The 25344-nt window shown below is 36.8% G+C and overlaps 1 protein-coding gene across 1 annotated transcript in view; it reads left to right on the top strand.

The window, feature by feature from the left end:
- Positions 1 to 20769, top strand: part of SPRED1 (sprouty related EVH1 domain containing 1) — a 58545-nt gene extending 37776 nt beyond the window's left edge. Inside the window, exons 3-6 of the mRNA XM_074149055.1 lie at positions 2772 to 2940; positions 4242 to 4291; positions 13331 to 13489; positions 18358 to 20769. Coding sequence (XP_074005156.1) covers positions 2772 to 2940; positions 4242 to 4291; positions 13331 to 13489; positions 18358 to 19017 — 1038 coding nt within the window. The 3' untranslated portion in view covers positions 19018 to 20769. The remainder of the gene's footprint in view (positions 1 to 2771; positions 2941 to 4241; positions 4292 to 13330; positions 13490 to 18357) is intronic.
- Positions 20770 to 25344: the final 4575 nt, after the last annotated feature.

Here is a 25344-nt window from a genome sequence, read left to right as displayed (position 1 = left end):
TAGATCTGGCTCCAGCCTGTCTGCTTGGAACAATCGCACTCCCTCCTAACCTGGTCAGGTCTGCTGCTCTCTCTTACTGTGTTTACAGTAGCTCTCTTCTATCTTAATAGCAGTAGCGTTAAACATAGATTAGGCTCAAGCTTTTTTAGGCTTCGGTGAATCTTACATTCTTGAATGAAAAGTCTAATAGACTTCTCTGTTCTGTTTTCTTCTCCAGTCCTTTGCTGTACAAGGTTTTACTGAAGGAAAAAAAAAAAAAAAAAAAAGGCTTGTATCTTTTGGATCGTGAGTCAGGAGTGACAAATCAAAGTTTAAAACCTTTCTTTTGAAGAAAAGGTAATTGTGTAAAGGGAGAGATACAAAGCTGAAACTGGATATAAGTACTGTTCTCTTCCAAAAATCTGCTGTTCAAAAAACTGAATTTATCATTTATTTTTTAAATTGGCTTTGAAGTTTGATAAAAGATTGATTCTGATGGGCTGTAGTACAGTCCTTAGATCATCTTACTTTTTGCACTGAAAAAACATCACACACAGAAGAATAATCGTATCCCGGGGTCACGGTGGCATTGGGGCCGCATGTAGCACGTGTGTGCTTGGGTCACGGTGCTTGGTCCCAAGGCTGGTTTGAAGAGGGCTTTAAACAAAAGTTGCTGGCGGGAGGGGAACTTCAATCCATCCCAGTCCTACCAGTTTGATGCTAGTGCCAGCAATAGATGCCCAGAGCCTGGAGAAGGACCACGGGTCAGCAGGAGAGCACCTGGAGTGCATCACAAAGGAATTCCAGCCAGGAAGGCTCATCAGAGGCCCAACTTAAATCCATCTATGCAAACGCAGGTAGCTTGGGGAATAAGCAAGAGGAGTTAGAGACGTGCACACACCTGCAGGGCTTTGATCTTACTGGCATCATGGTGGGATGAATCCCCATGGTGTTGGGATGGCTTCTATGACTGGAGTTTACTCCAGTTTTACTCCAATAGCTTATCTCCAGTGTTATCATGTTGTAAAAGTATTTGTCACACAGGTATGTATTTACAGTATAAAGTGATACAGATTAACTCCTTTGAGAGCAGGTGTTCATTGAGATGCTATAAAATCAGTTCTTGCATTACATTTTATTGATATTTTGGGTGAAACTGCACACAAAATACAGTGTGAAAATAGTTGGTGTTTAATATAGTAGAGATCCTCTGAAAGTGCTCACAGACCTAGAAAATGCAGTGATGTGAGAAATCTTCATTCTTAAACTTGCTTCCTGCTAAAAAGAGGAGTTGAAAATCATCAAAAGGAACAAAGAACGATCTTTTAATACACCTTAGACCTGCAGAACAATACTTTTTTTTTTTTTTTTTTTTTGCTGCAGCACCTTTTCTTGAGCATCTCCAGCAAATAGTTAGATTCCTTCCTATGCGTTCTTGTAGGCAGTTGTTTCTACATATTGTTGACCATTTAGGGAATTCAGAGTGGAGTAACAAAAATTACTTTAATGCTGAAAGTTTGTGTGTGGAAAGAATGTCATCCTTCTAGAGACAGAGCTAAAAGGCAGTAAAACTCGAGATGATTAGTGCTGGGGTGTAGGGTAGGGGGAATAAATAATGAAGAGCAGGAGAAAAAAACCTCTTTGCCTCTGTAATAATTGGGCAAGAAAAGGAGAGGAAGAACACAAGGATATATACGAATAATCTAAGTACAGACAGTCACTTTTTTTTAAATTTGGAGATATTTTTTTTTTTCTCAATTTATAATTAGCTCATTTTTCCACATGCTGGAAAGAAATCTTGTGTTTTTTTTCTCAAAAAGCTGCATATGTAACAATTAAAAATAAAAACTCTGAAAATACATTAATGTTGGAATGACAGAATATTACAATTCCCCATTCACCTCTCAGTACAGGATTTCAGAATCTGTTAGTAATACAGAGCCACAGGTTGCCTTGCTGCGCATTTTACTATACCTAGTGCGACAGGAGCGGATCAGTAGATGTCCCTCTGTACTTTCTTGTTCACCTTGCATTTTTTTTAATCAAGAAACATTCAATGTTAACAACATTGCACAAAACTTTTGCAGGTAAATTAAATATGCAAATATATCTTAAAATCCAACCAATTTAAAGTGGGGAAATGTTGTGAAGACTGCGACTTCGTTTCGTAACTGAATGTGTGTGTATATCTGTAATGGTTTTGTAGCCAAATAATTCTGTTAATTATTCTTAATTGCTGTTTTCAATATAGTTGAACATGAGATAAATATATTTGTGTCTAGGTACAGGCAGTAATACATACAAAAAGATTTTAGTTTTGGTTAATTTCAGTTTTTAAAACAATTCTCGTATTATTTTCTCTTGTGTAGTAGTCTTTCTGGGAGGAAACTGGTATCGCCTGAAAGCACCATAAAGTTAGTCGAGTGCTCAAAAATTTTGCAAATAGAATTCCCAATGATACAGTAACGCTTGATATCAGCACAGCAATGTTTTTTCAGGCTGTGGCCTGTTTGATTTGCTGAACATGTAGCAAGTCTAAAGCTGGGAAGATTCACTGGGTGTACAAATAGTGTCCTTAACCCATGTCACCTGTCAGCAAGTGTTAGGGAATGTTTTGGCCATAATGGAAACAAAGTTAACATTACATCCTTGTTAACAGGAAGAAATTTAAACAGAGACTTTGATCTGCTCTCATGATGTATGTTTTCAGGTAATTCACGAAGACTACATTTTATTCTCAAATTTGATATCCGAGTCAGTGATACCTTTTCCTCCTGTCTTCTTTCTGGAAGGTGGTCTTGGAATGCACATTAAAGAAGGACCTCGTTTACAACAAAGTTACTCCTACTTTTTACCACTGGAAGATTGATGACAAGAAGTTTGGCCTCACATTTCAGAGTCCTGCTGATGCAAGAGCATTTGACAGAGGTATTCGGAGAGCCGTAGAGGATATTTCTCAAGGTACATATTTCAGGTGAAGGGGATGGTGGGGAGAGGGGGTGTTTTGAGTGTTTAGTAAATAAGTCAAAGCACTTTCCATAATGTTAATGCTGACAGTATTTAAGGATGTGGATTGATCTATAACATACTGAGATTTTAACAGTTTTTAAATAGTACTTCCGGTATTTCTAAAGTGCCATTCATCCAAGTGTCTTAAGTTGTTTACATTGTTTCTCAAACACTAATAAGATAATTCCCCGAAACATCCCTATACAATAAAGCATTGGCTCTTTTATAGAGATGAAGAAATAGAGGAGGCTAGAGTGTCATAGTGTCTTGGATCATCTTCTCATAAGCTTGTTACAGCTTCTGTGTTAGAGGATAAGTTATGAAGTTGAATGATTTGAGACCCGTTGACTTATCTTTTTATCTGCACATACTTTCAGTTAATGGTCTTATTCGTTTACTAACAGCTGACAGTAGTTCTGAGGACAGGTTTATATGGGATGGTAGAAGAATTTACTCTCATAGTAATATGGCTAACTGGTTCCAGAGCTTCACTGGCCTTGTGGAAACTAGTGAGCAAACGGAAGATCATCAAGTCTCGATTTTGAGCTGAGAATATGATAGATGTATTGCTGGATGCGGAAGGAGGGGGAGGGAAGAGAACAGGTATCTGTTGAATGGAAAGAACATCTCTTTCAGGCTTGTAAAAAGTAACTCAAAGGGAGAAATTTAAACAAAATATCCTGTGCTGTAAGTTTAGGGATTTAATGTGTGTTACTGTATTAGCAAAGGGAGAAACAGGTTTCTGAAGGGAAATGCTTTTTCACATACTAGAATGACTTCTTTTGAATTGTGCTGATGTCGTCCATAATCCCTGCAAGAGAAAAAATTAGACAACATATGAGTCCTTTTCTCTCTTAGGGTCTCACAGTCCCAATTTCTGCTGATTTATAGCAAAATATAGCACAGCGTGCATTCATGCCAACCAAATTTATCTGCCTTTAATTTTCAAAATGCTACATTAACAAGAATATGCTCCCTTGCTTCTGACTTCTGATGACACTTTGGAAATGCTTTTACAAGAAAAGTGTGAGCAATAGGAGGAGTGTGGCTGTAGCATATAAAATACAGAAATGAATGGCATTTATTAAAATCGAAATATAGTGATCTACTGGTTAAAGAAAGTAAACAAGCATATTTATATCATCACAGTTCAATATTGAAGGATGATGTGTGGACTACTGGAAGCAGTAAACGGTAAAGAAAAAGAAAATAACTTTGTCTATTTTGGGTTTGTTTTTTTACTTTTTCTGTAGGTTATTCACCCACCCAAAATGATGTTGAAGTGGCAGAAGACTGCTTTCAAGTAAGTATTTAAATTTTAAATTAATTGTGCAGTTATTGTTTGAAGAAATTCATTGAGCAGTTTTTGTTTTCATTAATGAGAATAAGGAAAATAAGAGCAATAGCAAAATTCTGTTTAATGAAATAAGTTCCAGAACAGTTATCTAGAGGACTTACAATATTGGCTGTCCTAAACTGAGTAGTCAATATTTAATCAATAGGATGATTAACCATCCTGAGTTTAATTTTTAAGTTTACGATGTCTGTTCTAGGTATTGTGTCCTCTTTGAACTCATGGGAACATGAAATATTCTCTGTGCGATTAAAAAAAAAAAAAAAAAAAAAGAGGGGTCAGGAATCTTCTTCTTCTACATGCATATTCTATTTGTTTTCCTAGATTTCACTCTGCAGTGATAGGCACTTCTAACATTGTGTGGTTAGTGCTGAGGTAACAGTTAAAATTACCGAGTCCAAACAGGGACAGAAGTTCAGATCATTTTTAAAAACACACTGAAGATAAAGCAGTCACTTGTTGAGATTCAAATTTTTATCAATCCTTATTTGCACCATTCAATTTCAATAGGTCATAATGGCATAAGAGGTAAAAACTTATCTCCTGCTGTGCTTCAGAACTGTAATGCTTTACACAAATACCATATCAGGTACTGTAACACTGATGTGTAGCACTGCCTAGTAATAACCAAGAATCTGTGCAATTAAAAAGCCAGTATAAGCAAATATTATGGATACATATATACAGTAAATAGCTGTAACACAACTGAGTAAAAACCTACTTGTGTCTATGTGTGCTTGTGATCTCTTCTTTCCTATTCACAGTTTCAGGGAGAGTCTTAGCTTTATTCACATACCTTCAGTTTTCAGAGTGTAGATATTTAAATTAATATGAAGCTGATATAGAAGCAATTGACTCAGGGGTCTTAGTGACTATTTAGAAAACTGATAGTATTCCTAAGTGGTTTCTTGAGGGAAAGAGTTTTGTCATTTATGCAATATTCAATTCTTTATTGGTGTAGATAGGTGCAATGTAGAACCTCTGCAACACGAAATCAAGAAAATTAGCAGCCTACTTTGAAGATACGGGTAAGAATCAAATCATGGTAGGAGACTGAGAGTTGAGTATTTAGAAAGGATACTGCAATGCAGTGGCAATGCAGAAGAGACTCCTGATTTCTTTCCATTTTATGGTAGAAATGTATCTCTGTGGAAGTGTTGGCTGTGCAACCACCTGTTGTTCTTTATTTGCGGTTCTTTATTTTAAGGCACTTTAAAATTACTATAAATATTAGATATTTTGGATTTAAAATAGGAATGAGATTTTGACAGGGTGGTGGAAATGTGTGCCAAAGTTAATGCAATCCTTAATCAGCTTTTAAAAGACTTGTTTAAACATGCTTTGTTGCAAGGATTAATAATTGAGCAATTTCTACAGGCCTAATGAGATTAGAGGAAACTAATTACCTCTTGATTATGCTGCTTACTTACTAAATTTCTATATAAGGATGCCAAAATTGAAGCAAACATCTATAATTCTTTATATTTACAAAGTTTGTTATTGGTAAAGTGGAGAAAAGTGTATTTACATTGTTCTATATAGATGTAGATATAGATATATTTAGGTATGTAAATAGATGATGTAGATTTATTTTGTATATTTTTTTTAAAAAAAAAATACATATCCTTAAAAAGAAACCTCATATATATATAACTTACAGGTACAAACAGTCCTGTTTGGTGCAAACTGCTGGTAGAATTATCTGTTACATTCCAGGCAGGAAAACATATTTCATGATGTCACCACGACACACATTGCTTAATTGTGGATTCATGTTGTGGAGACATGGCAAGAATTACCTGATTTCTAGAGGCAAAAAAGCCAGCCAGTCTGTACTCTGTACTCTGCATACAGAAGTAAAATAAATGATATTGTTACCAGAATGGGGAAAATAAAAGAAATGCAGGGAAGGCTAAAACTACCCTGGTTTAGCTCTACTTCATCTAAATGAGGTTTATGTATCGATAACAAAGCCGTAATTGCAGGGTTATGACTGTCAGTGTAGAAAGGCTACAGCATTTTAGTTACAGGCACCATAGGTCTATCATCAGGAATATCTTGGAAATACCAAATAGTGTATGTTCTCCTCTAAATAATTAATTCCTTCCCCATGTTGTAAGTGGAACTTGATACCCCAGTTGTGGGGTTTTATTAACTTGAAAAACTGCTAAGACCATTTTGTTTAAAAATAATGTATTATGTATTTGAGGAGTCATTTTGACTTGTTCCCCCTTTTTCCTACCCCTCTATAGTTTAAAAGGCCTAATGGTATCTTTCCCTCACCCTGTTTATTCTATAAGCTGTTTTCGCATGTCTCTAGTAGCACTTTCAAGTAAGTTTAGGAGTATATCTATACAAGGGCATTTTAGAGTGTGGCTAGAATGTTAAAGAGCAGATTGACACTTAGATATGAGGGCAATGCGATATTTGTTGTTTCATCAGAACAGTCTTCCAGAATTGTAATTTGTAACCTCTAAGGAATGGAATACAAAAGATCAAGCAGCGGAGCTCCTCCGTTTAATTAAAAAATATTAAGTAATTATAAGTTGTTTCTAAAATAACAGAATATCAAAAAGAGAAAAGGGTTATTTCACACTTATTTTTGGCCTGGTTTGAGTGGCCAGCCCAGCCTAGCCCACGACACTTCTCATAGCATGTTTGTTAATGCACTTATACTTTTGTCTATACCCTGTAGTAGCTATCGTGTATTGGTACTCTTCAGTTTCATTTCTTTCTTTATTAGCTAGTGCAGTAGGTAAAGTCCCCAGGATGTCATCGAGATACGTTTGAAAATATTAATGTTAATAGGTCTTTGTCAGTTCTATCATCTGCTGTCAAGGTGCTTTGCCTATGCTGTTTTAGTCATCTTACACAGCAGGAATCCTATATTTAGTGCGTATTTGAAGTACGAATATAGCATGTAGTTTGTACATAAATTTCATTTACAGTGTTTTTTCAAAAAATTAAGATGATTAGTGATGAAGAAAGCAAAACATGGTTTGTAAGTTACTTTACTGGCTGGTTCTGTGTGGTGCTACAGAGAGCAAATAAAATGATCCAAATGAGATCAAAGCACCCAGGCTTCTGATCCAGTCAGTGGCAGCGCTGTTAAGCCTCAGTGCCTACTTGTCATAAGTACTATCACATTTTATAGATGGACCAAGCAGAAATAGGGGCTGTCCAAAATTTCTACGTGCAACTCTTAAATGCAAATCCAAAAACTGAACTCTTACCTTGTGCTTTCTAGGCAAGCATTTTGCTTGCTGTATTGTATCTTCGTGTTGTGGTTTAACCCCAGCCAGCAACTAGGACCACGCAGCCGCTTTCTCACCATCACTCCCAATAGGGCAGGGAGAAGAGAGAGAAGAGTAGAGGCAAAAAACCTGGTGGATTGAGATAAAGACAGTTTAATAGAACAATAATGGAAAAGGAAAGTAGCAATAATAACAATAGTACAAGAATATACGAAATGAAGTGATACAACAAAAGTTGCTCTCACCACCTGATGATCAGTTGTCCAGCCTGTCCCAAGCAGCGATCATGGATCCCTACCCCCATTTATATACTGAGCGTGATGTCTGTGGTACGGAATATTCCTTTGGCCAACTTGTCCTGTCTGTGCTCCCTCGCAGCTTCTAGGGGAAGCTGAAGAAAGTCCTTGACTAACGTAAACATTACTTAGCAACAACTGAAAGAATATGTGTTATCAACATTATTCTAAATCCAAAGCACAGCAGCTACTAGAAAGAAAATTAAGTCTATCCCAGCTGAAACCAGGACACTTGGGTCACTGGATTATTATTTTTTTAACATTCTTTAAATAAAATCTCACAGAGAAATCATTCTTCTTATTGAAGATCAAATTTATCATTTTAGGAAGACATAGCTTCATTACAGCTTCTTTAGATGCTCTTTAGATTTGTTCACAAATAATGTTAAAATCTTAGTATGAAAAAATACAATCACTGAAGGGTGTTCATACGTGCTTGTAAAGGTTGCTTAAATGATTACAATTACTCTTATTTGTTTAAAGAGCATATTGTATGCAAATTGTTTGTATCATTAAATAAACCTTAGTCTTCGAGATTAATTTCAAATAGAAATACACAAATGAGTTGATGCAGGGCTATCTGACTTCCTGTACTCTTGGTAAATGGATCCTGAGAATGTACATGTACTTATATGGAAATATACACTGGGCATTTGTTTTGGTAGGAGGTTTGGATTTTTTGGTATAAAACCAGGCATTTTGCCTGCAGTAGAGGAGCAGCTTGTCTAAGTCAGTTTCTTGTTTGTTCAAAGACTGGTTCAGATTCTTTGCCTCTATGAAACGTAAACTTCTTGCTCTAGAACTTCTCTAGCTTAACTGAAAAAATGTAAAAATCAGAATCATTTTTTTCTTAAAACAAAATGAAATCTAGAGCTTTTGCATTTAAAAGTATTATGTGGGTTTTGGGTACTGAAATGTGAACGTCTTGCTTTTGAGTACTGAAAAATAGAGCAGTTGAGTCTTTCTCTCAGGTTTTGTTGATTGAGCCATACCGGTGTTATTTTGAGGCTACCAACACGTTTTAACAGTTTTGAAATAATATGAAATGGGGCTCTTACGCTTTTGAGTTTCTTACTACTGGCAGCAGAAAGCTGTAGACTGGTAAATCATAAGCAGCAGAAAAGTTTGGCTTGTTCTTTCAGAACTAGGTACGTTGGGTTTTTTGTCAATATGAAGGGGAAAAGCCCTGTAGCTTACATGCGTCTTACATGGTTCTGGTGCAGGCAAGGAGGACATAAATGATTCATGTGCCTCGTTGTAAATACACTGTTTGGTGAACTCTTTGTAAATGCACTATTTAGTGACCATTCAGTTTATTTTGTCTATAACAAAAGTTTCATAGAATTTTTATTTCATAAAAATAACTCGACGTTATGATTAGTAAGAAAATGTAAAATGATTTACCCTTGATGCTGTGTTGTTTTTATGGAGAAGAAAATACTACATGATAAACAACTAAAGATTTAGTGCGTTTATTTAGTGCACTTAATAAATTGGCTAGGTGAAGTTTGTAGAACTCAAAGTAATAGTAATGATATTATCCATTTAAAATAAATCGAGTAATATATTGTGCCAAAATTACTTGGGTTTATTAAGCTTTTTTGTGGAGTAGTATTCAAAAAAGAGAAGGAAATTTATTTTTTTTTTCTCACCAGTATCCCTAACAGCCTCTTCACATCTCCATCTCTCTCTTATTTCCTCAGTTATGCTTTGTGTTTTAATTTATTAGTTCCTTCCTTGGAATCTCTAAAAAAACCTCTAGTATGCTTTATACATTCAGGTAGAACAGCCTTGGAAGAAAGAGGCATGTTAAATGCCTTATTTTTTTACTTTACTCTGTTTTATACAGTTTAATCTAGGTAATATTTCAGTTCATGTCAGAAATACATACCTGATTATAATAGAGTTTCTTTGCCAAATAGGAAAGTAGTTGCTCCATCAGTCTTAAAAATAGCTAAAGCAGAAGGAAGTTACTCAAATGTCTTTGAAACCCGTATCATTTATTCACAGTTAGAAATTAAGGAAAAAACATTTAAGCGCTGCTTGTGTTGGTTAGCATCAAACAGCAGATTTTCAGGCCTCATGGGAAGTAAATACAAGAACTGGGATGCAACGGAAATGTGGCCTCTCATCCATCCTTCTGTGTAATCATTAAACTTACTTAGAGCAGAACATTTTTAACAATGTTTGCAGAACAATGTTGAATTCTCTCCCAGACTTAACTCTGGCAAACCGGGAGAAGTAAGGAGAGAAAATTTGAAGAAGAGAAGCTCAGTCTGGTTTTCATTTTCTCTACAGCTGTCATCTGGCTTTGAATTCTGCTGGAGAGCTACAGCTGGAGTCATTTTATTGCTTTACCCAGCATCCTTTCGCCTGCGCGCACAGAAATGTTTTAGTAGTCTTGGAAAAAAATGCAGAGTATCTCTTAGCAACCATAGGACAGTAATTATTATACCAGCAGCTGGGAGCAAACCAGATTTCCGTTGTGCATTAAAAACTGGCGTAGGTTACTTTACAGATGATAGTGAATAACCTGTGCCAGTACTGTACTTTGCAGGCTGTGGGTAAAGGATATTGAATGTGGGCGGTGTAATTGCTTTGGACGGTAAAAAAGGGGAATGTGTGCATCTGTGTTTGTGTGTAATACTCTGTATATTTAATATACTAAGCTTAGTTCATGTGGAAAACTTTACATGTTTGCTTTTTACTTAAATGCATTTTCAATACAATAGCATTTTTGTTTCTAGGACCTCTCCCTTCAGGCTGTCAGTGTTTCCATTATAAACATGGGGTTTCAGGTGTTGATGACCTTGTCATAAAACATCACATCGGAGCAGGAAGTGTCATCCAAAGACAGCCTTTCTGATAGTAATAAATGTTATTTGGCTGTATCTAAACTATCAGTTTAATTAAAACCACAGAGTTCAGGATGTTCCTCTGACATTGCTGTAGCGCTGCACAGTGAACGTTCACAGCAAAGTCAGACCATGACTGACCTGATGGCTTTTCATTTGTCACAAATGCCAGCAGTGAGGCTGTGCCCGCTTACCTGCCGTGTCTGGGTTGGTGGGCTGAGCGCTGTGCTTTCCAAACAGCTGTCTCACGAGTTCTTGCCTTACAAAGGTCAGATGCCTTTCTCTGTCTCCTGCCACCCCCAAAGTTGTCCTTGAAGTCAATTAGCTTGAATTGTGGTGTCTGTGTTGGAATTTTATAAAAGCATTCCTTTATAATTGCTGCGTATGGGGCACAAAGGCTCGCTTTAAGATTAAGTTTTGTGTTTCATACATCAGTGTCTGGCTCCAGTAGTTAGCACTGTAACAGATGATCAGTGCCCGTATCCTTTATTAGATGAAGCCCTTCTTGACTGCCAAGGGGAGCGTGTGTGTCTGTCTGAGCATGTGCATGTGTCCTTTTTGCTCTATGGTGTAGGTAGTTTATTTCAGAAGAAAAAAAGGTGTGAATCACCTGCAGGGACAGGAAATAATGCAGCTTGTTGCAAATCTCACCCAGGGATAAAGACTGGCTTGTGGGCAGTATGTGTTTTTTCCCTGGGAAGGAAGGAGTAGTAGTTTTTGCAGCTCTCATCCTTCTCCCTACACCACTCACGTTGATAATAGCTGGGGGGGTAAGAGGGTTCGATAGTGCTTATCACTGTGGTTTCTGTAAAATGGCTTCTAGCTGTTAAGTGTGTTCCTAGCTTAAATAGTTTCTGCTTGTAAGCATTTATAACATTGCTCAAACCAAAAATAGTTGTAGGCATTTCTTCCTCATCCTGAATGCAGCTCTCCTGTGGTTTGAACCAGTGTTTTGGAAGCTTTTCATGTCATTGGGCAATGGATCTGCAGGAGACCCTCCTGCTAGGAAGATGTTTGATAGTGCACTAATATTTGATGCTTTTTGCTCTTAAAATAAGTATACATCCATGAAATCTAACTCTTGCCACTCATTTCAACATTTCTTTGGTACTCCTTTCACAACAGTGCTTGACCAGAAAATTTAATTTTGGTAGCAACAGGGTCGATTGCTTAGTGGAGTTGGCATGCTCAAGGATCTGAAAAAAGTACTTCTTTCTGGAGTTTTGCCTGCGTTCAGAATTTTGCAGTGGAACTTTAATGTGATTGAACTATTGTCTTTCATGGGGTGTAAGCTCTTTAGTATTAATTAAAGCTGATAATTATTAATTACTGATTTTAATGTTTTTCCACTCAGAGTGCTTCTGAACAATATGTAAATTCTTAGTGATGTGATGATTTTCTTTCTTTCTCCTAAGGATCAATTACAGAACAGCTACTTCCACTTTAACTAGATGTCAGAACTCGATACATTAGGCTTTTATGTACGCGAGGTGCTAATGTAATCCCAGAATAAGTTCCTTAGGTATTTTGATAAATGAAAATTAATGATTCAGTGTTAGTACTTAATCTGCCAAAACTTCAGGTTTGCCTGTGCCTCAGTAGTTTTCTGCAGTATTTTTATTGTTTCCCCCTTTATGTTTTCTTGATATATACAAATCCTTATAATAAAGCTGAAACATTCTAATTGCTTGAAGTTGAATGATGCCAGAATTTTCTCAGTGCTATCAGATGATGACAGCCAGTTAACTTTACAGAGTCTCTCAATACAAACAAAACATTCTACAGCACATATTTTGGCAGCCCAATGGGATTTGTATCAATATGCTCTACTGTATCCTAAGTATATCCCAGTCAGTTAAGCTTAAAGAATGAGAACTGTTTGTGTTTTCTGTTCTTTTCAGAAATTGGATCATCTCACAAGCCAATATTCCACCCAAACATACTTCCTCTTCCCTACTCTGAGTGGCACACGTCCTGCAGATATCTCATTATATGTTGCCACATGGTCTCATTTTTATATCAAATTGCCTGATGTAGCCTTAATTTCAAAAAGACAGTCATTAGTTGTTTAATACACACTTGCTGTAATTAGATATTTTAATTGAGCCAGTATATGTTAAAACTGACTTTCTGTTCCTTTCCAGCTGATCTTGTTTTTAATTTATTTAAAGGTCTGAGTAGCTTTTGCCTTAGTAGTCTCAGAATATTTTTTTCCTCCAATTGTATATTTGTAAATACTGGCAGCCTTGTGGGTAGTTAGAGAAAGCATAACCTCAGAGATTGGTCTAATCTCTCCTTCCCTAAAGAAGTTCCTCACTCCGATTGAGCAACTGAGTTAAAGGCGCGTATCTCTAATGCCCAAGTTATGTACGCTCTGCAGAGAAGGAACTCTTATTTTTCCAAGGCTGACTCTTAGTAAAGAAAATAAGTATTTTAAAAATATGTATTTAAAAATACTTGTGTTTATAGATGCCTCTAACATGTTATGTAGAATATTCATGCATTTATGTATGAACTTGGTGGGTTTGGTGGGTTTTTTGTATAAATGCAAAATCATTTCAAGGGAGTTTTTATGTATTCTAGACTACTCAAGAAAATACATCAGGTTCATTAATGAAAGATCACCTTTTCCAACACGAAACTGTAGTAACCAGTGAACCTTACAATGGTGCAAATTTAAGGCCTTCAGCATTTGAGGATTTCAACACCAGGAGAGCCTGTTTTCCCAGCCAACCAAACCAGGTAAGACTACCAACAACAGCAGCGGTTCTTACTTTGCTGCATTAATGGCACAGCGTGGAGTTTCTGACAAGAAAGCACTTTCATTCTAAGTCCCTGTATGTAGTATTGTACTTTCAACTTCTTGAAATGATCAGTATAAGCTTTGCAGCAGAAATATTACAGCATTATTGTGGCAGAGGTAAAGCTTTGTGAAGGTATTTACCTGCGCTTGTAGTGCAGCAGACTACACGAATAAATCTTCCCATTTCTTTGAAGTCAGACTTCTGTATTACAGACTTCTCTATTTGCAGCCTTGAAAAGCCATTTAAATTTGTTCAGAAAATGTTAATTGGCCTTGAGCTCACTCTGGGTTACGTGTATACTAATACTGTTTTGATTAGAAATACTGAAAAGTATCTGTAAAATGCGTATCTTGGGTGCATTACACAGGGGGGCACTTCTGCTAAATATTTTTAGTGAAACATTGTTTGTGCTTTCCAACTGCCTGTTTAAACTCAAATATTCTATTTTGGTCCAGAAAGGAAAACAGTATATCTGTTATGCATGAAGAGTATTAAGATATTGGTAAACAGATTCTGAAAACAGCGAAAAAAAAAACCAGTAACGTGAGGAAGGCTGATGTACAGACATTTTTAAAAGAGGTCGTATTTATACAACATTCATTTGGAAAGGCAATGTTACAGCTTTTCCTTTAACAATATACATTGTGCTTTTTTCTAAGCATCAAAGAACGGACAATTTTTGTAGACTGTAGAAGTAGACTTAATAGTGAGTTGGATAATAATTCATTTGAGAGTCTTACACCTAGAAGCAAACACATGGGAGGCTTTTTAGAATAAGCTTAATAACAGAAGTCAAAGCTGAATGCAAGTTCAAGTAGTTGTGAACACATCAGGAAATATTTCTGCTCCTTGAAATAAAGCTTTTTAATACCCTCAATCATTCTTGCAAACAAAGATAGGATTGTATTGAAGTCTTGTATCAGCTGCTTTCTAATTGCTTTATTGGGCAAAAAAACCAGTGTTATCTAGAGAACTAACTAAAGAGCTTGAAATTATAAACTTCTGATTTTTAATCATTGATCTGCTTCAATTATCTCTTTGTATAAGTCACCTCATATTTTTCCCTCTTCCCATTTACTTGCAAAGAGAATTTAAAAATTTATTAGAATGGAATAGCTGGGTGATTAGGTTATTGCAGCTAACGCTTAACAGCTACAGTAACGCCTGATGTATGGGCTCTTACTCTTCACTGAGTTGTAAAGAAAAGTGCAGTAGCCTAAAATACCTTAATGTTTTAAGAGCACGTATAGAATTGGCTACTGAGAAAATGATAGTTTAAGCTGTAGTATACAGAGTAGTGCCTGTCTGATAGAAATTAAATAGGAATGTTTTAGAAATGACAATGCTAGAATTCACTTCTTGTAGACTGAAGTTATGGGAGATTCTGTGGAAATTTAAGTAGATATTCTTTAAAATATTTTTCTCATATTGTAGCACCACCTGCATCTGACACTCCATGCTTTTTGCATGGTCCTGTGGTGCACACATTTGGAACGTAGGCAAGTCACCAAAATCTCATACTCAGTATGTGCAGACGCTGCACTGTCTCTGCTGAACTCCATGTATGTGACCGTGTGGCACAGCAGATCTTGAGCTAAAGACCTATTTTGTTTCAATTTTGTATAAATAAGTTTGAGCACTCTTACTGTGCTTGTAAGTTGAATAGCTCAAGAAGTAGAATAGCTCAAGAAGTATGTGCTGAAACTGAAGAAGTGATTAATGACAGTTCAGATCTTTACCTGTACCACTTTGACAGTTACTAATGCCCAAGTGCCTCAGCTCTTCAGCTTCTGATACACCAGGGTGTGTTAAGTTAAACTTAGTGCTTTGCGATGATGTATTCAGCTACTGGTGTCCTCACTTTGTGGAGCTTCAAGCTGAGCAAAGGCAGGTACCTGTGTTTGAGGAGAGACAGTGCAGGCTACAGTACCAAGCAAGGGTCCGTGCCTTGTTTAAAGGTGCAGCCCTTCAAGTAAGGTGTAATACGAGCAAGTTCAGTCACGTCGACAAAAATTTTCTGCTAAATTTGCAGTTGGCTAATTATAATGACATTCTCTGTGGAATATTCTTCCTCCCTTCCTGCTTCAGCTGTTATACAGAGATGGCGCTTGTACTGAGTTATAATTTTGAATGGCTAGAGGACTATGGGCATTGTTCTCATTGAACTTTGCTGGTGTTTGTACCTAACTGAATCTGGATTGTGTGTTCTTAAGGTTTCATGCACCTCATGCTTTCACATAGGTCCCGTTAAACACCCAGCATGCAAGCACTTTATAAATAAAGCTTTTCCAACTTTTCTCCCGCTTGCTTGTTTGTCAGCATTTCCCACTTTCTTAAAAAATGATTTCTTAATATCAGTTGCATGAAGAAGATAATGCTGCCTTGTTTGTAAACATGTCAGACATGAAGCATCTTAGTAGGTGTTTGGCTGGGGACTTGAAAAAAGAAATGGCTTCTATGTATGTGGTGTGCTCTGCTCAAACAAATAAAAAGCCTTCAAAGACTGAGAAGAGGTCAGGTTTTACAGTTAGTATTTGTAGTGATCTTTAATGGCTGTCTGGCTAATGGGAGGTTGAGGGTAGGTGTTTTCATTTGAGGTTTTGTTTTTGTTTTTGTTTTTTTTCTTTTAAACAATGGGTTTTATTTAATGTCTTAAATGCATGTGTAATATTCTGTGTGGCCAGTTGGGTTAAGGATCCTTCATGCCTGTAACATACGGAATTGTAATGACATTTTTGTTGCTTTTTCCTTTAAATAAATTTATGCTGTTAACTGTTCAAAAAAGCCAATTAGCCATAGCTAGTTATTGATGCTAAAACAATAGGCTCTTTCTCTTGTTTGAAAACAGAATAGAGTTGAGAAGCACTCTGCTTTTATAAGTGAAGGGGAGGCCCAACTGCTTGCATGGGAGCCTGGGGAAGTACGGAGCAGCAGTGGTGTTAGCTGAATAGGATAGAACCCTTCTTCCCCCTGTATCCTCAAGACCTTGTGGAAGTCCAACTATGCGGCTTGGAGCCAAGAAAAAAAATTATTCTTGTTAGCATACTCCAGTTGAAGCTCCCAGGGCAAAGCAGCTCTAATTACAGTTCTGTACTTAAAATATATCACACAGGGATTATCAAGCAGGGAAGTGATGGTGAGAGCAGAGCAGGCTACAGATATTCTTACATAATCAGAAGCTGGCATATTTTAAGAAGCTCTTCCTTCCTCTTTCCCAGCTGCCGTCCCTTGTCCCTCCTCTGCCTCCTGCCCCAAAGCCAGGGCTTGCAGACTTCTGCATAGTAAGAGCATAGACACGGGCAGAGTAAAATAGAAGTGTGTTAACTTAAAACATCATCTTCAATAGTTTGTTGTCACACGTTGCAACATAATAGGAACACACAGTTCAACCGTTGTCCTAGACTATAGAACGGTGACACATTAATTCTCATTAATTTGATCAGTACTAACAAGGTAAACAGTCTCAAAGCAACGATACTGATGCCAAAGTTGCATTCCCAAATAAATCATGATTCTGGAAGAATTTGTAAGGCTAATGGGTTAGGGAGGGATTATTTTTATTTTTTTTTTCAGTCTTTTCTGTGAGATGGTTTGCAGGCTTTGCACTTGACAGGAAAAAAAAGGCGGAATTTGACTTGAAGCTCACTTATATTCTGGCTCCGATTATAATAGCCCCACAGTGTAGGAAAATAATTGCCTGTCTGTAAGGCAGGAATACTGGGACATACTGAGACTATTGCTTTTTTGCTGCACTATCTGCTATTTTCAGGAGCTCCTTCCATACACGTGCTGAATTTTTATCCTGTCGTTATTTTCACCTTTTCTTGAAAGACACTTGTAATGTGATTTCAGTAACATTTAGTGGCAGTCCGCTATCTTACACTTAGATCTAAGGTCTGCAGTATTTTGATGCCGATGATTCAAATTTGCCACCTTCAACAACTTTTTCATGCCCTGTGCCCTTTCATCGTAAGGCAGAATAAACAAGAACTCTATCTTATCTCTCTGCTGTTTGGTTTGTATGAGTTTAGCATGTTCCTTCTTACTTGTCTTTTGAGGTAAAAGGTCTTGAATTATGGTCAGTTCATTACAAGTTAAGAATTTAAAAAAGCACTTAGGTGTTTGCCCGCCAGTGTCCTAAACTAATCGATTTAATACTGTGTATTAGCTACGGGGAGATGCATTTAGAAGCCAATGTTATTGATTGATCCTGTTACTGAGTTTTATTCTTCATATGGCAAAATCTTTATCTAGAATACAGCTTTGAGAATAGGTAACCAGTATTCAATAGTCTTGTTGCAAAAGTGGACGGAGTCTGAAAACTTCGAGCAGGAATAAGGCAAAGTTTCTCCTAGATAATGCGAGTAACTCCAAGTGAATGTATCAGGGAGTTAACCTTACAGCAGTGGATCATCACTGACGTGACATCAGCAATTTCACGTGAGCTGTAATTGAACTGAGGAATTAGTTGCCACTGTAAGGTGTTAAAACCTGAATTTTGAGCATAATTCAAAGAACAGTATCAAGTTTTATGTGGATACCAAAATACCCAAAGCTGTTATGAAGTACTAAAAAGTCAGGAAAGAATACTACAGCTCATGGTTTTAATGTCATGCAAAAGGCTCGTTATTGTGGCAAAGTCTGTAAATTGTACCAGTAAGAAAATAAGCTGAAGTGTTTTTATCTTCAGGCAGCAAGAAAAAAAAAATCCTGGTTTTTAATTTTTTTTAAACTAAATTTTACATTGTAGGTGGACACAAATGTGGGGCTTCGCTATAGTAAACTTATCTTGCTTTGCCATTTCAGGTCCCACTGAAGTCAATCAGACACGTTAGTTTTCAGGATGAAGATGAAATTGTCAGAATAAACCCTCGTGACATTTTGATACGTCGTTATGCAGACTACAGGCATCCTGACATGTGGAAGAACGACCTGGAGAGGGATGACGCAGACTCAAATATACCATTTTCTAAATCAGACAGTAAAAAATCTGACTATTTATACCCATGTGGGGATGGAACTAAGTTGAATTCCCTGAAAGACTCAAAGAGCTCTGTGGTATTTAAAACTCAGCCTTCCTCATCAAAATTTAAAAACTCGAAAAGAAGAAAAGAGGATGGTGAGCGTTCCCGCTGTATATACTGCCAGGAAAGGTTTAATCATGAAGATAATGGCAGAGGAAAATGTCAAGATGCGCCAGATCCTATTAAGAGATGTATCTACCAAGTTAGTTGCATGCTTTGCGCAGAGAGCATGCTGTATCACTGCATGTCAGACTCTGAAGGAGATTTCTCTGATCCTTGCTCGTGTGACACTAGCGATGACAAGTTCTGCTTACGCTGGTTAGCGCTGGTGGCACTCTCGTTCATTGCTCCGTGTATGTGCTGCTACCTCCCCCTGAGAGCATGCCATCACTGTGGTGAGGTGTGTGGGTGCTGTGGAGGAAAGCATAAAGCTGCGGGATGAGTCGGTCGCGTGCCAAACAGAGCTGAAAAATCTTTGTTTCCAGGAAGCATCTAACTTGGATTTGTGGAAGCTTTTTGGCAAGCTGAAGGGAATCTTCTTTCGTGTGAGAGATGCTTGATGTGGAGGAAGCAACGAGACTTGTCAGACCTTGGCATTTTACACGTGCCAGCCATGCCTAACTATTTCCTTTGAGCGCGTGGCGTTCGTTGCAAGTCGTGAAGGAGATTTTGCAAAGGAAAGCCTATTCTTATTATTGGCTATAAAATGAGTATATAAACTATGATTATACTAAAAGGGATTAACTTTTGCCACTTTGTACATTCATGGTTTAGGTGAGGGGGCTCTTTTAAAAGGATTAAAACTTACCTGAGGGGAAATTTTAACTAAAAGTGCACTAGTGACAGTTGATTTAAGATTAAGAAAAGTTAATACTCGGCAAATGAGAAATGAAACTGATTTTAAGTGCAACTAAATCACTTATTAATAGTTTTTTGGAAGCGACTTTATGTATAAATAACAAATGTTTATATTTAACTAAATGTGTAAGGTACGAATTATTACATGTTAAACTTTCCTTCCCTCTGATATAGTAGGTATGGACCATATCTACTGTCACATTCCATGGTAGTATTTTAAATATTTAATTAGTTAATTTAGTCACATTTTTATTCCAGATGGAAAAATTGATATTTTCAGTCCTGTTTCCCTTCAGCTACAGTTTGTGTTGAGTTGTATCCATACATTCTGATAATCTAAAAACCTTTAAAATATTAATTATTCTAGTCTTGAGTGACCAATATTTTTTTGTTAAGCACAGATGTAATTGTCTAAAATGTTCTTGTTAGAACATAACATTTATTTTTATATATAAATGACTTTGATTTCAACATAATAGCAAAAAGGAAGTTGTTTCTGTTGCTCAACCAGCAAGTTGTTTTCTTTTGGGGTGTCCTCCAAAAATACTTTATTGCATATTCAAATGTTCATTAAGCAAAAGGTACATTAAGGCAGTTGTAACAACTTGTCATCAGTGTTCTTGTTTATCCTTCTGTTAAACTAGGATCCTGTTCAGCTGTTTATCAAGTACTATGATTAAAACAAAAGATTAATAACAAAAGTGAAATTGTTTTCATTATTTTGAACTGCAACTTTTTCTTATTTGAACGGGCAAGAACAAAAGTGCTGTGTGTTGTGTTCAAAAGCAACAACAAAAGACTTAGCTTGAGAAATAAATTACAGCCCAGGCAAAATTAGAGTGAACTTCTTAATTGAGGAAATTTGAAGGGAGGATGGGGGAGGGAGTGAGAGAGCGTGAGTGTGTGTGTGTGTGTGCACGGTGGTATATTCCGTATGAGATCTATTATGGCTTTGTACTTGCGAAGTGTTTAACTTTCAGATAAGAATTAACTGATTAACCCACAGAGAATTTTTTAAAACATTACACGCTTTGCTCTGTTATGAAGTCAGAAACATTTACTTCTCATTAAAGATTCATAAAACACTAAAAACAGTCATAATTCATTAGCAGAGGTGCCTATTTGATACCCTGGCTGGAGCGGGACAGACTGTCCTCAGTATACCTTTGTTATTAAGCAAACAAAAAACCTATTTGACTTTAAAAGATGCACATGACTTTTTCTCACTTCCTATGCATTTCTTCAGTATATTTTGTGTAATTTTTCTGTCTGCATGTATCATTGCCCTTAAGTTTCCTTTGTAGCCCAGAAGTAAAATGAGCAACTGTATATAACATTATCTGTCTGTAAAATACTTTTTAAAAGAAAACATTTATATTTATATTACAGCTTGAATTGACCACCTTGTGTACATAGATCATCTCAGAGTATTATTTCACATTGAAAAGAAGACAAATATATTCATAACTGTAGAAGTTACGGAAGAGCTTCTAGTTTTGTATTAAGAGTTGATTGGATGAATTAAATCCAAGAATATGACACGGTAGCAGCAGTCTTGGTTTTTACTGTTTATATATTTGAAAGCTGCTACTCTGGTTGATTTTCATGCTTCACACATTTGCAGCTAAACTTCGGTTGCCTAGAATAGACTGTTAACTTTAAAAACAACTTTGATAAAAAAGGTGATGTTTTTCTAGTGAATAAGAGGAATTTAATATTTGGAAGTGCTAGGTTCCTAATTCAAGGGGAAGAGAGGTATGAACAACCTAAGAAAAGAACTTGCTGGCTGTGTGGGAAAATGCTGTAGAATCGTATTGTGTACATACTTCAGAAAGAAACGAGTTTAACAGTTTTCTCTGAGCACTATACAACATAGTGAAACTCCTGGTCCTGTACTGTATTTTATATGAAACATATATGCTTTAATATTTTTATTGAATGTGTGCATTAGTATTTTCACCTTGCGTTTAACCACTTTGCTGCTAAAATGTTTTCACCTTTTGCTTTCCTCTTTGAAGACTTGGTCCATCTTAGAAGGGTTACTGAACTGAGCTATGTTCACTTTTCCTTCTTGCGCTGGAAGTGTCAGCTGCATGCCCAGTTTGGGAGCCACTAAAGAACTGTGAAGACTCGTGGTTAGGTAAGGTCTGGCTTTGGAGGGATGCACGTGTACTTTTTCTTCTGATGTTCAGGATCTTACCCGCTGTTGCAGTTAAGAGATGAGTAGTGGAAGGTGGACGTACAGAACAGGCTGTTACATCCGTGCGTCTCTTGTTTTTGACAGCACGTAATATTTGTTCTCTCTCTTTTGAAATACTTTCTTAAGCATTTGGAAAAAGAGAAGTTTCTTCCCCAAATCCTTACTCCTTCCCCCACCCTTCACATCAGAACCGCAGCTTGTCAGGCGTAGAGCAGCAGAGCTTTGTGTTGCTTGGAGGGGAGGCCCGAGCCTTGGAAACCATCACTGAATATTAAGTCCCTCGCTTGTTGAAAGACTCGGTTACCGTGAAAATTAAGTATTTCCTCTTGAAAGTGGGGGAAGAACTTAAATGATGGCAGCACTCGTGCACCATCTGCTGGGGGAAAAACATTCAGCTGCATTCAGGCATAATGTTTGATTACATAGTCATTTAACTGGCTATCGGTGCGCTACTTAAGCTATGTAACTTACTATGCACATACTTAAAAATATGTTGAGCTTTAGTTTCAAATTTACAAAATAGTAATTTGAGCTCTTACTGTGATTCTTTATCTCCTCATGCTTCTTAAGTTTCATTATTAATATTGATTGAAAGTAAAAATGCCTTAAACATATTTTCTTAGGTTTAAAATAGTTACAATGGCCTATTACGCAAGAGCATAAAAATCAGGAATGAAATGAAAATTCTTTTGATTCTGTCACTGGGTTCATAAGAAAGGTATTTTTTTATTACTATTATTTATTTATTTATTTTCCCCCTCGAAGTTCTCTCCCGCAGCAAAGTGATGGAGTTTTGATGTTCATGCAGAGGGAATCCGGCCTTTTGGTTTGTGATACGAATGAAGTTTTGAGCGTGCGCAGGTGGGTCTGTGCGCTCGCACACGCGATTCAGTAGCTGTGAAGGGTGTACCTACAGCTGTGCGCAAGATTAAAGCAATATTCTGATAATAATCTACAATTGCTATGGTAACTGTTTAGTAAACAGCAGCAAATGATGGCACAAAACTCGGATGCCTTTCAAGAGCTTATGTAAGGGATGTTCCAAACAGTCTTCACCAATGCGGTTTCCTTTAGAGAAACAAAGGTGTTTTGAAGAATGTCTTAATTTTGCATGTTGGAATATAACATTCCATTTCAGATGTGTTCTCTTCAGAATGATCTGTTCATGTGTACCTGGAGGATATGTTGAACTCCCGTGTAAATAATGCACGGGTTTAAATTAGACTTTAAATCTTTTCAGAGCTTATGGCACGGTGTGCAGCCAGTAGAGTGATACATTCATATTAGTAAAATGAAGATTGAGGGTGGGGGCTGGCAACAAAACAATAACTTTTAAAAGGTGCCTTATGGCACTGTTAGTCCAGCAGCTGGATGGATAAAACTTCCATTTCCTTCAGTGCCCCGATAGATCCAAGGAGGGTTGGGGGCGGTTAGCAGTTGATTGGGGTTATTTTGGTTTTGTTTTGTTTTTTTCCTGAAAGCTTCTCTCTCTTAATTGCAAAAGTTGTGGTTCGTTTAAGAAATCAAAGCCTTTGGTGAAGACGAAGCCTTCATGTTCAAAGCTGCAGTATAAGCTGTACATAATTTTCCTTCCTTCGCTTGGTGCCATTTGCTTTCCACCCTAATGACCTCCAAGTGCCTCATGTGTATATTGTTTCCATTAAACCTCAACTGCTATTTCTTTCTACTAAATGATGTATAATTTAGTTAACTTATCCCATAGGTGTTTCCTTTATGAATATGAATATAGCTTGTTACTTTGAGTATATAATGTAAATATGCCTTTCAGTTTGTAACTGGTTTGTTACATCATATCCTTGTAAGCTGACATAGCTGATAACACCATAAAAATTGTTTAAATGTTTTTTTCTGTAATTACCCGATTAAAACTATCTTGAAATGAAACAACTGACATGTTTTTCCATTCTGTGTTGGGATTACTCAAAACAGTGCATATGACATGTTGCAGCTGAAGAACAGAATAAAAAGATGTAAATACAGGTAATCATTTTGCCATAGTATTCAGTTTTCTGGTTAAGCAAAATGTTAATCAGATAATTTTATGATTTTAAGACTGGTCAAACATTGCATTACCTTCAAGCTCCAGCATCTTTCATTGTAAGAACCACTTTTAAGAGTTGCTATAACGCTTTAAACAAAAACGTGCTTGTACCAGCTTGCTTTGTATTTACAGCAGTACTTGTCCGTGACATCATGCTATGGAGGTCAAGATTCCTTCGTATAAATCGTGTTTGAGTTCCCACTCAACCCCACCACAAGAATGTGTTATCTCTGAATATGTCTAAGCTTTGTGGAAGTTAAAGTATAAGATACACACCTGAAAAAGACAGGAAAACTAATCAGTCCAGGAAGAAAAATGAAGATGAACACGAAGAAATCTGAGAGACTAATTTGAAAGCTCAGTGGTCAGGGTTTAGGATGGATTATTCTAAATTGAATTGTATTTGCCTTTGCCTTTTGCAAATGTTTTCTTATTGGTTACAACCGATGAAGTAATTCTCGCTGTTCATCTGATCAGCGCCTAACTTGAAGAATTTTATTCTTGCTGGGTGTAATCATTACATGGACTATTAATTGTTGATACTTGAGCTTTTAATTGATGATTTGAAAATGCAGCTCTACCGGAGAAAGGAAACAGGCAAATGAATTGAGTAACAAGGTGAGGGGTTAATAGAGAGTATTATAGGAGTAGATGAAGACCACATATGAGAAACTGACTCAGCATTAAACATGTTTTCATAAAAATTGGAAACCCTAGTATTAGGTCTTGGACAAAATTACCTTAATATCATGGATAATAGGTGATCTTCTGGTTTTGAACAAGAAAAAAAGGATAGGTGAGAGACTACGCGCTTTTTTTTTTTTTTTTTTTTTTCTTTTGACAGGTAAGTCCAAAGTCAATTCCTGGGGTTCATAAATCAAAAGATCAAAAGCTGAAGTTAATCCACTGACTGTGGATTAACAGTCCGTAGAACACAGACCTAGTGGCCAGTTTCTTAAGAGAGTTCATAAAAATATTCCTATTAGTCCTTGCCACATAGCAATTAATATTCAGTATTTTGTATCACTGTTTCTTGGACCTTTTGGTTTACTGTCATGGATCACTGTGCGCTCCTGTACCAGAATGGAAAGACTTTAGTCTGTAGGGTTGTGTCATCACTTCCATCATTTGGGAACATTGAGCTATGTAATGTAATTTAATAGCTTGGAAACACACATAACACATACATGGATGTGAATAAAAGAATAATCCCACATTTCATACCTTTAACTTGAGGTTGGAGAGTGTTTGCATGCACACACAATGGGATCTCACTAAAATATGCTTTAAGTACTGCATAATGTGAATGACTAGCAGTATTTACTTTTATCTAGAAGAGAAAGAAAGAAAGAGGTAAGCCAGTTCTTCAAGAAGGAGGCAGATGTCCCTGCCCTGACTTGAGAAATCTGTGAATATCTGAGAAGATAATAATGACTCTCACTGACGGAATAAGCCTCTCGGATAAATTGTGATTTCAGCTAAGTGGTGATTTGGCAGACTCCAGGCACATCTCAGTACCCACCAAATGATACCTGATGTGTTTTTAGCAATGTATGGTTATTTATGTCAGTATGAAGTATTGCACAGGAACAATTATTTCATGTTTGGCATTTACTGCTTTTATTTATTTATTTTTAAAACTACCAACA

Source organism: Numenius arquata, chromosome 6, assembly GCF_964106895.1.
Source record: "Numenius arquata chromosome 6, bNumArq3.hap1.1, whole genome shotgun sequence".
In the NCBI taxonomy this organism is placed as follows: domain Eukaryota; kingdom Metazoa; phylum Chordata; class Aves; order Charadriiformes; family Scolopacidae; genus Numenius; species Numenius arquata.
The sequence above is the reverse complement of the archived record's forward strand: the minus strand, read 5'-3'. Positions and strand labels throughout refer to the sequence as shown.